The sequence below is a fragment of the Haematobia irritans genome, chromosome 1, assembly GCF_050003625.1.
Source record: "Haematobia irritans isolate KBUSLIRL chromosome 1, ASM5000362v1, whole genome shotgun sequence".
NCBI lineage: Eukaryota > Metazoa > Arthropoda > Insecta > Diptera > Muscidae > Haematobia > Haematobia irritans.
In genome coordinates this window covers 248,465,880-248,482,957 of record NC_134397.1, presented here as the reverse complement: position 1 = coordinate 248,482,957, position 17,078 = coordinate 248,465,880, and the positions used below count along the sequence as shown (strand labels likewise).

Sequence of the window (17,078 nt, the reverse complement as noted above, 5' to 3'; positions counted from 1 at the left end):
ATATGGTTGGTTTTGAAAACCACTACTGTGTTGTTGTATATCGCTCGTATATCAAAACGTTCTATGTACGTATAACCTTAAAAATTTCAAGCTTTACGATAAAGTTAACAGTTATCAGATTGCAACACTAGGGTTACCCAATCCCGAAATATAAAATACCTCTCCCTCGTCGACTTAAATTACAAATAAAATTACTTATTCTTTTAATTATAGTTTATGGGAGCTCAGGGTGATTAAACTTTGCCATTATGTAGCATTTTGTTTTCTCCTTACTCAAAGAGCTAATGCATAATTTCCTCAATAGTCAAACGAATTGGGTTAGTTCTTGATGTGGGCCAATTTGCCCTTTAGCATTTTCATTCATAATTATTCTTCTTTGCAATGTTTTCTTTTGCATAGCATCTTTGTCTTTGTTTTCCAAAGCATTTAAATTTTAATTGGATTTTACCTTATTCAAATAACAGAGAGTGTGGTTGTGAGCTGTACTACATACACCCACAGAGAGATACTCTATTATAGCCATATATGAATTTATGTATGACTAAAACGTATAAGTTATGTTTCTATTGTACTCTCGCTCATTTGGTGTGTGTCTCTCTCTCCTTGTCTCTGTCTCTAAATAGCAGTAATTGAATTTTGTTGTTTTTCCTTTCTTCATTGTCATTAAGATTCTAATGGGGTTTTTTATTTCATTCTTATTACAACTTCTTTTATTTTGTTTCTCTGTTTCTTTTTTTGCTTGCAGTTAAAAGTACAAGAGGCAATGCGTAAAAAGGAGAAATTTCAACGAGAACACGAAGAGGTAAGTCTCCAGAATATAATTTTGTAACTAATACATGCATATTCATAAACAGGAATATATCTAAAGATTCACATATATATGGAGATGGGTTAATACACAATGAAAAATTTTTCGCAAAAACTATTTTTAATTTCAATAGTTGGTTATGGAGAATATGTGATCGTGTAATTGATACAAAAAAAATAGAAGCTACCGTGGTGTAATGGTTACCATGTTCGCCTTGCATAAAAAGGGACCTGATTCCAATTACGAGATAATACAAAAAGCGTAACACCAAAAACAGTTACTACACCATTGATGTAGTATCCACGTTTACCGCTCCAAATTAAAAAAAAAAAGAAAAAAAACACATACATTTGACAAACATACTTTTCTTCTATTGGTTAAGCTACTCTTGTAGTTTTTTTTTTGCAAAATTTTATTTCTATAAAAAATTTTCTCAATATTTCAATAGAATTTGTTTTGCAAAATTTTATTTATTTCCAGGTTGTTAAAACTTTATTTCTATAGAAAATTTTTCCAAAATTTTATATCTATAGAAAATTTTGTAAAAATTGTATATCTTTACGAAATTTGATCAACATTTTATTTTTAAAGAAAAATTTTCCAAAGTTTCATATCTATAGAAAATTTTGTCATAATTTTATATTTTACGAAATTTTGTCAAAAATTTATTTTTATAGAAAATTTTGTCAAAATTTTATACCTTTAGGATGTGGTCTAAATTTTATTTTTATAGAAAATTTTGTCAAAAATTTATTTTTATAGAAAAATTTCTCCAAATTTTATTTCTATAGAAAATCTTGTCAACATTTTATTTCTACAGAATATGTTGTCAAAATTTTATTTCTTAGAACATTTTGTCAAAATTTTATTTCTATAGAAAATTTTGTCAAAATTTTATTTCTATAGAATATTTTATTAAAATTTTATTTCTATAGAAAATTTTGTCAAAAAATTATTTGTATAGAAAATTTTCTCAAAATTTTATTTCTAATTTTGTCAAAATTTTATTTCTATAGAAAATTTTGTTAAAATTTTATTTCTATAGAAAATTTTGTCAAAATTTTATTTCTATAGAAAATTTTGTCAAAAAATTAATTGTATAGAAGATTTTCTCAAATTTTTATTTCTATAGAAAATTTTCTCAAAAGTTTATATCTATAGAAAATTTTGTCAAAATATTATTTCTACAGAAAATTTTGTCAAAATTTTATTCCTAGAAAAAATTTTCCAAAATTGTATTTTTTGGTCAAAATTTTATTTTTATAGAAAATTTTGTCAAAAAATTATTTCTATAGAAAATTTTGTCAAAATTGTATATCTATAGCAAATTTTGTCAAAATTTTATTTCTATAGAAAATTTTGTCAATTTTTTTCTGTAGAAAATTTTGTCAAAATTTTATTTCTATAGAACATTTTCTCAAAATTTTATATCTATAGAAAATTTTGTCAAAATTTTATTTCTGCAGAAAATTGTGTCAAAATTTTATTCCTAGAAAAAATTTTCCAAAATTGTATTTTTTTGTCAAAATTTTATTTTTATAGAAAATTTTGTCAAAAATTTATTTTTATAGAAAATTTTCGCCAAAATTTATTTCTATAGAAAATTTTGTCAAAATTGTATATCTATAGCAAATTTTGTGAAAATTTTATTTCTATAGAATATTTTGTCAAAATTTTATTTCTATAGAAAATTTTATCAATTTTTTTCTGTAGAAAATTTTGTCAAAATTTTATTTCTATAGAAAATTTTGTCAAAATTTTATTTCTACAGAAAATGTTGTCAACATTTTATTTCTATAGAAAGTTTTGTCAAAATTTTATTTCTATAGAATATTTTGTCAAAATTTTATTTCTATAGAAAATTTTGTTAAAATTTTATTTCTATAGAAAATTTTGTCAAAATTTACTTTCTATAGAAAAATTTGTCAAAATTGTATTTCTATAAAAAATTTTGTCAAAAAATTATTTGTATAAAAAATTTCCTCAAAATTTTATTTCTATAGATAATTTTCTCAAAAAATTATTTGTATAGAAAATTTCCTCAAAATTTTATTTCTATAGAAAATTTTGTCAAAAAATTATTTGTATAGAAAATTTCCTCAAAATTTTATTTTTATGGATAATTTTCTCAAAAAATTATTTGTATAGAAAATTTCCTCAAAATTTTATTTCTATAGAATATTTTGTCAACATTTCATTTCTATAGAAAATTTTGTAAAGATTTTATTTCTATAGAAAATTTTTAAAAATTTTATTTCTATAGAAAATTTTGTCAAAATTTTATTTCTATAGAAAATTATGTCAAAATTTTATTTCTATAGAAAATTTTGTCAAAACTTCATTTCTATAGAAAATGTTCTCCAAATTGTATCTCTATAGAAAATTTTGTCAAAATTTTATTTTTATAGAAAATTTTGTCAAAATTTTATTTTTATAGAAAATTTTGTCAAAATTTTATTTCTATCGAAAAGTTTGTCAAAATTTTATTTCTATAGAAAGTTTTGTCAAAATTTTATTTCTATAGAAAATTTTGTCAAAATTTTATTTCTATAAAAAATTTTCTCACAATTTTATATCTATAGAAAATTTTGTCAAAATTTTATTTCTAGAAAAAATTTTCCAAAATTGTATTTTTATGTTAAGAGCTCACCAAAACAAATTGAAAAATAATTGAGTTTTCCTGTTATTTTTTCGTGTGTGCCATCCTTGCATCTATGAATGAATGTATACAAGCATGCACACATTTCTTGCATTGCATATACGCTCGCTATAATGAAGAGTCATAAAATGCATAATTTAGTTATCACATATTCCCATTGCACTTCTACTTTACTTTATAACCGACTACATAGTCGGTTCTAACAAACACACTGCCATAGTTGCATGTCAGACTGGTTATGGCACAGCTGAGTTACTATTTATGCATACTTAGGGGAGAGGATTCATGTATATGTGTATGTCTGGCGGTGTTTAGACTCTTTCATATTTTCTATTTGAAGATGTATGTCAGCGATTATGGTCTACGTAGGTGGTTCTCGTTTGCCTATTTAGGTATCTTATCCCTATCCTTTTGCACTCTTTCTCCCTCTCAACCTTTCTCTCTCTGTCTCTATCTGTCTGTCTATTCTTGGTCTTGGTTGGATGTCTATTGCAAGGATGTCTATTGCAAGGATTTCGTGCTTCCCTGCTCACCCTTTAAGTCGATCTAAACTTATAGACATTTTACTGCGTATACGCATCGTTGGCAATTATTTCCATAATTCGTAAGCTAGCCTTGTGTTTGTTGCTACATTCTATACATGAATAATTTTTTGCAGCAAAAGGAAAATAAGTCATAGATAACTATGAGTAATGACTTAATCAGATAATTTTCATGTATAGTGAGTGTATTTTTTTAAATATTTTTCCAATATATAAAGAGGACAAATTAGTTTGGAATATTTATTTTCTTCTAAAGTGCTAATGTATCATTACGGAGGTAGTCATATACATAATTTAGATAATATGGACTAATTGAAATATTTTAGAATTAATGTGTAGGTGTTATAATTTATTTTTCTAACATTGTTATGTAGAGATTTATGGAAAATTGGAGATAATTATATTTAATACTACTTAGTATTGTTTGTTTGTGTTTATTATAAATTTGTTGGAATAATTAAATGTAAAGAAGTTTATTATATTATATTTGTATGAAAGGCCTAGGAATGAAGCTTACCTGCCTTTATTTAACCAGGGGTGCGTATGATATACGTCCAGTGTACAAAGTGCATTGATTATACGCACCCATGGCTGTTTAATAGATATATTGTACTGAAGCAAATAATACTATGTTACGTTGCCACAGTTGCCACAGTTACATAAATCTACCAAAAATGGTAGATTTATGCAAAATATACCTCTCCAATTTTAGAAAAAAAAAATTACCAAATTTTCAATAAAAATAAAATTTTGACATAATTTTCTTTTGACAAATTTTTCTATAAAAAAAATTGTGACATTTTCTATAATTTTTTTTTGACAAAATTGTCTATAGAAATAAAATCGTGACAAAATTTTCTATAGAAATAACATTTGCCAAAATTTTGTATAGAAATAAAATTTGGAAAAAAATTTCTATAAAATTAAAAATTTGACAAAACTTTCTATAGAAATCTTGATAAAATTTTCTATAGCAATAAATTTTTGATAAAATTTTCTATAGCAATAACATTTTGCGAAAATTTTCTATAGCAATAAAATTTTGAGAAAATTATCTATAGAAATAAAATTAAAAAAAAAAAATTGGCACAATTTTCTATAGAAAAAATTTTGAAAATTTTCTATTGGAATAATATTTTGCAAAAATTTTCCCCAGAAATAAAATTTTGACAAAATTTTGTATAGAAATAAAATTATGGGAAAATTTTCTATAGAAATAAAATTCTGGCAAAGTTTTCTATAGAACAATAATTTTGACAACATTTCAAATAGAAATAAAAGTTTACAAAAATTTTATTTCTATAGAAATACAATTTTGAGAAAATTTAGTATAGAAATAAAATTGTGACAAAATTTTCTATAAAACAAATTTGTGAAAATTTTCTATTTGAATAATATTTTGCAAAAATATTCTATAGAAATAAAAATTGGTGAAAATGTTCTACAGAAATAAAAATTGGTGAAATTTTTCTATAGAAATAAAATTGTGACAAAATTTTCTATATGTTAGAAATAAAATTTTGACAAAATTTTCTATAGAAATAAAATTTTGACAAAATTTTCTATAGAAATAAAATTTTGACAAAATTTTCTATAGAAATAAAATTTTAACAAAAATTTCTATAGAAATAACATTTTGAGAAAATTTTCAATAGCAATAACATTTTGAGAAAATTTTCTATAGAAATAAAATTTTGAAAAAATTTTCTATAGAAATAAAATTTTGAGAAAATTTTCTATAGAAATGAAATTTTGACCAAATTTTCTATAGAAATAAAATTTTGACAAAATTTTCTATAGAAATAAAATTTTGACAAAATTTTCTATAAAAATAAAAACTTAACAAAATCTTTTATAAAAATAACATTTTGGGAAAATTTTCTATAGAAATAAAATGTTGAGAAAATTTTCTGTAGAAATAAAATTGTGACAAAATTTCTATAGAAATACAATTTTAACAAAAATTTCTATAGAAATAAAATTGTAACAAAAATTTCTATAGAAATAAAATTGTAACAAAAATTTCTATAGAAATAAAATTATAACAAAAAATTCTATAGAAATAAAATTTGGTAAAATTTTGTATAGAAATAAAATTTGACAAAATTATTTACAGAAATAAAATTTTGAAAAAAATTTCTATAGAATTAAAAATTTGACAAAACTTTCTAAAGAAATTGTGATAAAATTTTCTATAGCAATAAAATTTTCATAAAATTTTCTATAGCAATAAAATTTTGATAAAATTTTCTATAGCAATAAAATTTTCTATAGCAATAAAAATTATATTTTGAGAAAATTTTCTATAGAAATAAAATTTAAAAAATTTTTTGACAAAATTTTCTATAAAAAATTTTGTGAAAATTTTCTATTGGAATAATATTTTGCAAAACTTTTCCCTACAAATAAAATTTTGAAAAAATTTTGTATAGAAATACAATTTGGGGAAAATTTTCTATAGAAATAAAATTTTGACAAATTTTGCTATAGAAATAAAATTTTCACAAAATTTTTTATAGAAATAAAATGTTGAAAAACACTTCTATAGTAATTAAATATTAACAAAATTTGCTGTAGAAAAAAAAATTTCTATAGAAATAAAATTTTGAGAACATTTTCTATAGAAATAAAATTTTGACAAAAATTTCTGTAGAACAATAATTTTGAAAACATTTTGTATAGAAATAAAAGTTTACAAATATTGTATTGCCTATAGAAATACAATTTTGAGAAAATTTAGTATAGAAATAAATTTTTGAGAAAATTTTGTATAGAAATAAAATTTTGAGAAAATTTTGTATAGAAATAAAATTTTGAGAAAGTTTTGTATAGAAATATAGTTTTGACAAAATTTTCTATAGAAATATACTTTTAACAAAATTTTCTATAAAAATAAAAATTTAACAAAATTTTTTATAAAACTAAAATTTTGAGAAAATTTTCTATAGAAATAAAATTTTGAGAAAATTTTCTAAAGAAATACAATTTTGGCAAAATTTTCTATAGAAATAAAATTTTGAGAAAATTTTCTGTAGAAAAAAAATTTTGAGAAAGTTTTCTGTAGAAATAAAATTGTGACAAAATTTCTATAGAAATAAAATTTTGACCAAATTTTCTATAGAAATGAAATTTAAAAATATTTTGTATACAAATAAAATTTTGAGAAAATTTTCTATAGAAATACAATTTTGGCTAAATTTTCTATAGAAACAATAGTGTTGATAAAATTTTCTATTGGAATCATATTGTGCAAAAATTTTTTATAGAACTAAAATTTTGACAAAATGTGCTACAGAAATAAAATTTTCTATAGAAAGAAAATTTTGACAAAAATTTCTGTAGAACAATAATTTTGAAAACATTTTGTATAGAAATAAAAGTTTACAAATATTGTATTGCCTATAGAAATACAATTTTGAGAAAATTTAGTATAGAAATAAATTTTTGAGAAAATTTTGTATAGAAATAAAATTTTGAGAAAATTTTGTATAGAAATAAAATTTTGAGAAAGTTTTGTATAGAAATATAGTTTTGACAAAATTTTCTATAGAAATATACTTTTAACAAAATTTTCTATAAAAATAAAAATTTAACAAAATTTTTTATAAAACTAAAATTTTGAGAAAATTTTCTATAGAAATAAAATTTTGAGAAAATTTTCTAAAGAAATACAATTTTGGCAAAATTTTCTATAGAAATAAAATTTTGAGAAAATTTTCTGTAGAAAAAAAATTTTGAGAAAGTTTTCTGTAGAAATAAAATTGTGACAAAATTTCTATAGAAATAAAATTTTGACCAAATTTTCTATAGAAATGAAATTTAAAAATATTTTGTATAGAAATAAAATTTTGAGAAAATTTTCTATAGAAATACAATTTTGGCTAAATTTTCTATAGAAACAATAGTGTTGATAAAATTTTCTATTGGAATCATATTGTGCAAAAATTTTTTATAGAACTAAAATTTTGACAAAATGTGCTACAGAAAGAAAATTTTGACAAAATTTTCTATAGAAATAAAATTTTGACAAAATTTTCTATAGAAATAAAATTTTGACAAAATTTTTTTTTTAAAAATTTGATAAAACTTTCTATAGAAATTTTGATAAAATTTTCTATAGTAATAAAATTTTGAAAACATTTTCTACAGAAAATATATTGTGAGAAAATTTTTTATAGAAATAAAATTGTGACAAAATTTTCTATAAAACAAATTTGTGAAAATATTCTATTGGAATAATATTTTGCAAAAATATTCTATAGGAATCAAAATTGGTGAAAATGTTCTATAAAAATAAAAATTGGTGAAAATTTCCTATAGAAATAAAATTTTGACAAACTTTTCTATAGAAATAAAATGTTGACCAAATTTTTTTATAAAAATAAAATTTTGAGAACATTTTCTGTAGAAATAAAATTGTGACGAAATTTCTATAGAAATAAAATGTTGAAAAAATTTTCTGTAGAAATAAAATTGTGACAAAATTTCTATAGAAATAAAATTTTTACGAAATTTGCTATAGAAATTATATTTTGAAAAAAATTTCTATAGAAATAAAATATACAAAATTTAAAAATATTTGTTTTATTTCTAAAATTTTGAGAACATTTTCTATAGAAACACAATTTTGGCAAAATTTTCTATAGAAGCAATAGTGTTGATAAAATTTTCTATTGGAATCATATTTTGCAATCAAATTTTTTATAGAAATAAAATTGTGACAAAATGTGCTATAGAAATAACATTTGGAGAAAATTATTCTATAGAAATAACATTTTGAGAATTTTTTTTAAATTTGATAAAACTTTCTATAGAAATTTTGATAAAATCTTCTATAGCAATAAAGTTTTGCAAAAATTGTTTATAGAAATAACATTTTGAGAAAATTTTCTATAGAAATAAAATTTAAAAAAAATTGTGACAATTTTTCAATAAAAAAAAATTGTGACAATTTTCTATTGGAATAATATTTTGCAAAAATTTTCTATAGAAATAAAAATTGATGAAAATTTTCTATAGAAATAAAATTTTGACAAAATTTTCTATAGAAATAAAATTTTGACAAAATTTTCTATGGAAATAAAATTTTGACAAAATTTTCTATAGAAATAAAATTTTGACAAAATTTTCTATAGAAATAAAATTTTGATAAAATTTTCTATGGAAATAAAAATGTTACAAACATTTCTATAGAAATACAATTTTGACAAAATTTTCTATAGAAATAAAATTTTAACAAATTTTTCTATAGCAATAAAATTTTGAGAAAATTTTCTATAGAAATAAAATTTTTACAAAATTTTCTATAGCAATAAAATTTTGAGAAAATTTTCTATTGAAATAAAATTTTGAGAAAATTTTCTATGGAAATACAATTTTGAGAAAATTTTCTGAAGAAATAAAATTTTGACAAAATCTTCTATAGAAATAAAATTTTGACAAAATTTTCTATAAAAATAAAATTTTGAGAAAATTTTCTACAGAGTTTTACCTTTTTCACACATATTTTTTTAAAACCATTCGTAGAAGTACATATTTGTTAAAATATAAATTGGCATCTAAATCTAAAGATTAATTTATATTTGTTTCCAACTCCAATTGAATTTTATTACCCAAAATTATTATAAAATTCATTTAAATCCTAAAACCTAAAGTCATAAGTCAAAATACAAAATACAAAGCACCTAGGAAAAGTTTATCTCTAAATATGTATGTATTAAGGGTTTTGGTCAACAGAATATTTTTTCCTCTTAACTTTTCACTCTTTTTTCAATTTATTTCAAATGGATTTTAAAAGCCTAAAATTACCCTAGGTCTTTCCCATTCATTTACACCTCTTTCTATTTTGTGGGAGTTGTTCTTAAGTGTGTTAATTTGACAATATTTCCAAGAATTGTTATCATCCTGGAAAGTATCATCTTCTAGTCTTATGGACTTAAAGTGCAGGCATTTGTTTTCTGGAACCCCATTTGTAGTCTTCCTACTTTTTCTCTTGTTATTATTGTTTTTCTTTGGACACTTATATGCTCTTCCAAACACTTAGCCCAAAGCGGCTGGGGGTGTTTTCCATAATTTATTGCAGTATTTTGTCATTTAGTAGTCCTTAGTTTTTTTTTTCACATTTATTCGTTCATTTGGATAACAAAAAAGGCAGTAAGTTTAAGAGAAGAACAAAACAAAAAAACAAAAAATTGAAAATGAAAAAAAAGATTAGAATTTCGGTTGAATACCAGTTTTTAGTCTACTGCATTGCTACAGCCATACCTATGGCAGCGGGAAACATCATCACGATAGAGATAGAGATGAGATTTTTCTCTATGTTTATTTTGTTTTTATTGTTGCCTTTGTTTCTATTTTGATTGTTTTCTGTTTATTTTATTCATTTTCATTTCTTGGTTTGTACAATTAAAAATTGTCTTTGGCATCGTAATAACATTTGGCTTTGGCCCTTACTCTGGAGTTGATTTCATCCTAAAAATATACTATGCTTTTTGAAGACAATGAACTAAGAGAACACATATGCCTATGAGTATATGGTAAACATTTATGCAAGCGGATATTAAGGTGGGGTGAAGAAAATGCTAATGACAAACGGTGCCGTTCGTATAATATCCTGCAGAATTCTTGATTCGGAATCAATATCAACATCCTTAAAGGAAATTCGAGTAAACTTCTTTTTAGCGAATTTTCCCTTCTCTTTGATAATGTTTTCAGTGGCCAAAGTTCAGCCTAGAAATATGCAACGAGATGCTTTTGTAGCAAATAAACCGGGTTAATTTTCTCAATATATATAGTTAGTATAGTATAGAGACATTCACACGGCCGACAAAGCCATCGTTTGGCTCATTCCTGGCGAAGTACCGTCCAACGGATTATGATCCGAGAAACCACCTGTTTATGCCATTTTTTGTTGCCACGTGTGAGTGCGATGGTGCTGAGTTCTGTTGGAATGTCCATGGCCTGCGTCCGATATGTATGCCTTAAATTTTTTCTAACGACGAATTTTCTATAAAATTTTCTCCAAGGACAAAATTTCTATGAAATATTCGCTAAAGGCAAAATTTCTATGAAAATTCTCTAAGAACAAAATGTCTATAAAATTTTCTTTAAAGACAAAATTTCTATTAAATTTTTTCTAGCGACAAAATTTTTTTTAATGACAAAATTTCTATGAAATTTTCTCCAAGGACAAAATTTCTATGAAATAAAAATTTTCTCTAAGAACAAAATTTCTATAAAATTTTCCCTATGGGCAAAATGTCTATCAATTTTCTCTAACGATAGCATTTCTAGGAAATTTTCTCTGAGTACACAATTTCTAAGAAACTTTTTTTTAACGACAACATTTCTATTCTATTTTCTAACGATTTTATATTTTCTCTAATGATAAAATTTCTTTAAATTTTTTCTAACGACAAAATTTCTATAAAAACTTTTCTAAAAACAAAATTTCTATAAAATATTTTGTAATGGCAAAATTTTATAAAATTTTCTATGACGACAAAATTTCTATGAATTTTCCCCTAACAATAAAATTCCCATAAAATTGTCTCTTAAGGCAACAATTCTATAAAATTTTCTCTAAAAAAATTTTTCTATAAATTTTTCTTTAAAGACAAAATTTTTATGAAATTTTCTCTAAAGATAAAATTTCTATGAAATTTTCTCTAAGGACAAAATTTTTATTAAATTTTCTCTAAAGAAAAAAATTCTACAAAATTTTCTCTGAGTACAAAATTTCTAAGAAACTTTTTTTAACGACAAAATCTCTATTAAATTTTCTCTAACGATAAAATTTCTTTAAATTTTCCCTAAAAACAAAATTTCTATAAAAACTTCTTTAAAAACAAAAATTCTAAATTTTCTATGATGAAAAAAATTTCTATGAATTTTTCTCTAATAAAATTTCCAAAAAAATTTCTCTAAACACAAAATTTCTATAAAATTTTCTTTACAAACAAAATTTCTAAAAAAAAATTCTTTTAAAACAAATTTTTTATGAAATTTTCTCTAACGATAAAATTTTCTCAAAAAACCAAATTTCCATGAAATTGTTTTATAAGGAAAAATAATTCTATGGAATTTTCTTTATCGATAAAGTTTCTATAAAATATTCTCTAAAGACAAAATTTTTATGAAATTTTGTTTTTTTCTCTAAAGACAACATTTCTATAAAATTTTCTCTGACAACAAAATTTCTATAAAATTTTCTCTGACAACAAAATTTCTATAAAATTTTGTCTGACAACCAAATTTCTATAAAATTTTGTCTGACAACAAAATTTCAATAAAATTTTCTCTAAAGACAACATTTCTATGAAATTTTCTTTACCATTAAAATTTCTATAAAATTTTGTCTGACAAAAAAATGTCTATAAAATTTTCTCTAAAGACAAAATTTCTATAAAATTTTCTCTAAAGACAAAATTTCTATAAAATTTTCTCTAAAGACAAAATTTCTATAAAATTTTCTCTAAAGACAAAATTTTTACGAAATTTTCTTTAAAAACAAAATTTAATAAAATTTTCTCTTAAGACATTTCTATGAAATTTTTTTTACCGTTAAAATTTCTATAAAATTTTCTCTGACAACAAAATTTCTATAAAATTTTCTCTAAAAACAAAATTTCCTTGAAATTTTCTCTAAGAACAAAATTTCCATGAAATTTTCTCCAATGGCAAAATTTTTATGAAATTTTCTTTAACAACAAAATTTCTATGAAATTTTCTTTAACTAAAAATTTCAATAAAATTTTCTCCAACTAAAAAATTTCAATGAATTTTTCTAATGTTTAACGTATAAATGGGGTTTACTTTTGATTATTGTTTTAGAGGATTCAAGTCAAGTTTTGGTTTTAAACACAAGCACTCCATACGTGTTTGAGAGATTGTTAGCCAACAATGTCCTTATATCTCTCTAGGTCCTTTTGTACTATATTCTTGAACAGTTGAGAGTCTAAACACAGAAAAAAGGAAGAAGAGTAAATTCAATGTTTCTATTGTAGAATGCCATACTAGGCCAAGCTAAATGGTGAAAACTTAACTAGAAAGCAGTTACCAAGGGGATAGATATACTAACGTACACACACATAGAAATGGTTACCCTATCCTTGGACAGAGAGAGAGAGATACTAAATAAACCTATAGTCTTGTCTGTTTCAATTTGAACGAATATCTAGGAAAAATCAGCGAAAAGAAAGCAAACAATGATAGCCTAAATGAGCGAATTTTTCTTTTAAAATTTCGCCGCTGTGATTTGAGCTTCAGGTCGGTGTGTGTGTGTGTTGGTGGACTCGAACCATAGTACATTTTATGAAGTAGCTACATAATAGATCACTCTTTCATGAAAAAAAAAAACATAGCCAACTATATATCTATCGTTAGTCCATAACCTACATACACTTCAGGTTTTGAATTTTTATCCCATACAAAGTCCTAAATTACCACATTTTTATTTAAGGCTAAATCTATTCCCCATTTAAATGGCGTTGAGTCATTTGCTGGCTCTTACCCAAAATTAATAGATGGATGTCATAATATGAGAGAGATTGTAACACGTTACAATCTCATCTTAAACACAATCATCTCTTGTCGACTTAACCTGAACCTTAGCTCTGTACAATACTGTGTGGATTACGTTATGTGAAATTATAGTGTGTGCTTTTAGGCGCGAACTACTACCACATTAAATGACTGCTTGCTTAAGCCTTGTCAGGCAGATCCTTAAAGTTTTTTCGTTTCTATTTAAACAGAAATTGTTGTGGCAATTATGCAAAAGGTGATTGTCCTCTATCATCTCGTAACCAAGCAGTCCATAGTAGTAGCTGTAGTAGTGGTAGCTAAAAGAAGATGTAGGAGTCACAACAGCTGTTTGGACATATACATAAACACATAGGATTTGTGAAAAAAATATTGTAATGAATAAGTCGAATATCATATACCCTGCGTACTACAAGGAGATATGAAATATCGTATTAGTATAGTTAAATTTATTACAGGATGGCTCGTATGTATTGCAAAGAACTTTAGGTTTCTATAATTTCTGAATCGCTTGTCTGTCAGCTGAAAGATTTAATACAATGAAAGTTAATTTTATTTAGTTTTTTTGTTATTTATTTACAATCTTACAAAAGCATTTTGATCTTTTTAGAAATAAAATTATTCGTCATGGAATTCAAGCGTGATAGTGTGATTGCTTTATATTTAGCTGGAAAACCAAAAGTGGCTATCGTTAGAGTCATCCAGCATTTAAATCTGAATCATTTTTTTTTTGCTCGTTACCGTGATACTGTCAGTTTTGTGTCGCATCCAAAAAAATGAAGGAGATAAAAAGAAGGTCAGATTTGATCAAATCCACGCAGAAATGGTAGAAAACGCGCGCTGAATTAAGTCCATTGAAGCTCCAAAAGTGAATTAACCTACCGATGCACAAACAAAGTTAGACTTGAAAGGACCCATCCGTTGTTTCGTTTTCACCAGTTACCGAATTTGACTTTGATCAGAAGCCTTTCTAAATTGAGAAGGGAGCCACCGTGGTGCAATGGTTAGCATGCCCGCCTTGCATACACAAGGTCGTGGGTTCGATTCCTGCTACGACCGAACACCAAAAAGTTTTTCAGCGGTGGATTATCCCACCTCAGTAATGCTGGTGACATTTCTGAGGGTTTCAAAGCTTCTCTAAGCGGTTTCACTGCAATGTGGAACGCCGTTCGGACTCGGCTATAAAAAGGAGGTCCCTTGTCATTGAGCTTAACATAGAATCGGGCAGCACTCAGTGATAAGAGAGAAGTTCAGCAATGTGGTATCACAATGGACTGTATAGTCTAAGTGAGCCTGATACATCGGGCTGCCACCTAACCTAAATTGAGAAGTTTGTAAAAAAAATAATCCGGGTTTCTTGTCAAAGGGGTCAGCTGAAAATTTACACATTCGCACCGCCAATGGTAATGGTATCAAAAGTGGGGTAAAAACAAATGCCGAAAATTAGCGGGAAATATCCTAAAGACAGTATTGTAGGCCTGGACAGACAAATATATGTATCCAGCGAAAGGAAATTCATTCACTGGATACATTTGCCCCTGCAATTCTCAAAGTTTGTTCCATTCAAATGACGAATATTTAATTTTCATGGCTTTCTGAAGCAACAACCACTTCATCCGATCGATTTTTGTTTCCATTGAGGCATAATTTTTCCCATTCGATACGATAATATTTTCAAGCGGACACATATGCCGCCTAAAAATATGCAAATACATTTTTCTATAGGAGATTACACCTTTGAGCTGTTAAATGTAATGAGTATTTATCGATGATAAAGAGATAAAATGATTTTCAGTTTAATATAAGTTTTATTTAAAGGGTTAAGTGGCCCATTTTTCGCATGGTCATTTCAGTTTAATTTAAATTTAATTTAAAGGGTTAAGTGGCCAATTTTTCGCATGGTCATTAGAGACCATGTACTAACACCATGTACCAAATTTCAGCCGTATCGGATGAAATTTTTTTCTCTTACAGGCTCCGCAAGCCAAATCTGGGGATCGGTTTATATGGGGGCTATATATAATTATAGGCCGACATGGACCAATTTTTGCATGATTGTTAAAGACCATATACTAACACCATGTACAAAATTTCAGTCGGATCGGATGAAATTTGCTTCTCTTAGAGGCTCCGAAAGCCTCTAAAGGCGGCTATATATAATTATGGACCGATATGGACCAATTTTTGCATGGTTGTTAAAGACCATATACTAACACCATGTACCAAATTCCAGCCGGATCGGATGAAATTTGCTTCTCTTAGAGGCTCCGAAAGCCAAATCTGGGGATCGGTTTAATGGCGGCTATATATAATTATGGACCGATATGGACCAATTTTTGCATGATTGTTAAAGACCATATACTAACACCATGTACCAAATTTCAGCCGGATCGGATGAAATTTGCTTCTCTTAGAGGCTCCGAAAGCCAAATCTGGGGATCGGTTTATATGGGGTCTATATATAATTATGGACCGATATGGACCAATTTTTGCATGGTTGTTAGATACAATATACTAACACCATGTACCAAATTTCAGCCGGATCGGATAAAATTTGCTTCTCTTAGAGGACCCGCAAGCTAAATTTGGGGGTCCGTTTATATGGGGGCTATACGTAAAAGTGGACCGATATGTCCCATTTGCAACACCATCCGACCTACATCAATAACAACTACTTGTGCCAAGTTTCAAGTCGATAGCTTGTTTCGTTCGGAAGTTAGCGTGATTTCAACAGACGGACGGACGGACATGCTCAGATCGACTCAGAATTTCACCACGACCCAGAATATATATGCTTTATGGAGTCTTAGAGCAATATTTCGATGTGTTACCCTATGGTGGAGGTTATAAAAAAGGAATGACATTTAGTGGCACCAAATAGTCAAAGCTTGAAAAAAAGTGGCAAATTTGCCACTAAATCGGCACAACGGTAACACTGACTTGACTTTATTACATTACCTTATTGCTGTCCCCTTCTTGTGTAGGGTATACGAAAAACTGCACTTGCAACAACAACACACACCGCACCGCACGTCAAATATAGGGAAGCTAAAGTACAAACAAAAAAACGGCATCAAGGAAAGCTCTTCTTGATCAAAAACAACAACAACAAAAACTGAACGACAACGACATCCAAAACAAAATTCCACTAAAGGGAAATGCTTCAAGAGGATTCAAAGCAGAGGGTTCACAACCGGCTCTTTATTTGGCATTATTATGCAGCCGTCAAAAAAAATCTTAATTTACGGGAGAGGACACAAAAAGAACACCGAAAACAAAATAACAACGACATGGTAGAAAAACAGGAAAATCGAAGAAAAAAATATCCCCCCTTTGCACATCTTAGTGCAATTTTCATTATTCGTTCTCATCTGCTTTGTTGAGCTCTCATCATTCCTGGTGGTTTTATTTTGCAAGTCTCTTTGTTTGCTAGATGATGCACACTACTCTAAATGCATATGAGCAACGACGATGACGACAACGACAACTGCAATAGCATAAACCAAGAAACAACAGTGGCGGTAGTCAA

General features: G+C 25.6%; 1 protein-coding gene across 1 annotated transcript in view; it reads left to right on the top strand.

Moving 5' to 3' along the window:
- The window catches only part of LOC142235705 (uncharacterized), a 450,997-nt gene that overhangs the window by 370,140 nt on the left and 63,779 nt on the right, over positions 1-17,078 (top strand). The window contains exon 8 of the mRNA XM_075306966.1: positions 746-802. Coding sequence (XP_075163081.1) covers positions 746-802 — 57 coding nt within the window. The remainder of the gene's footprint in view (positions 1-745; positions 803-17,078) is intronic.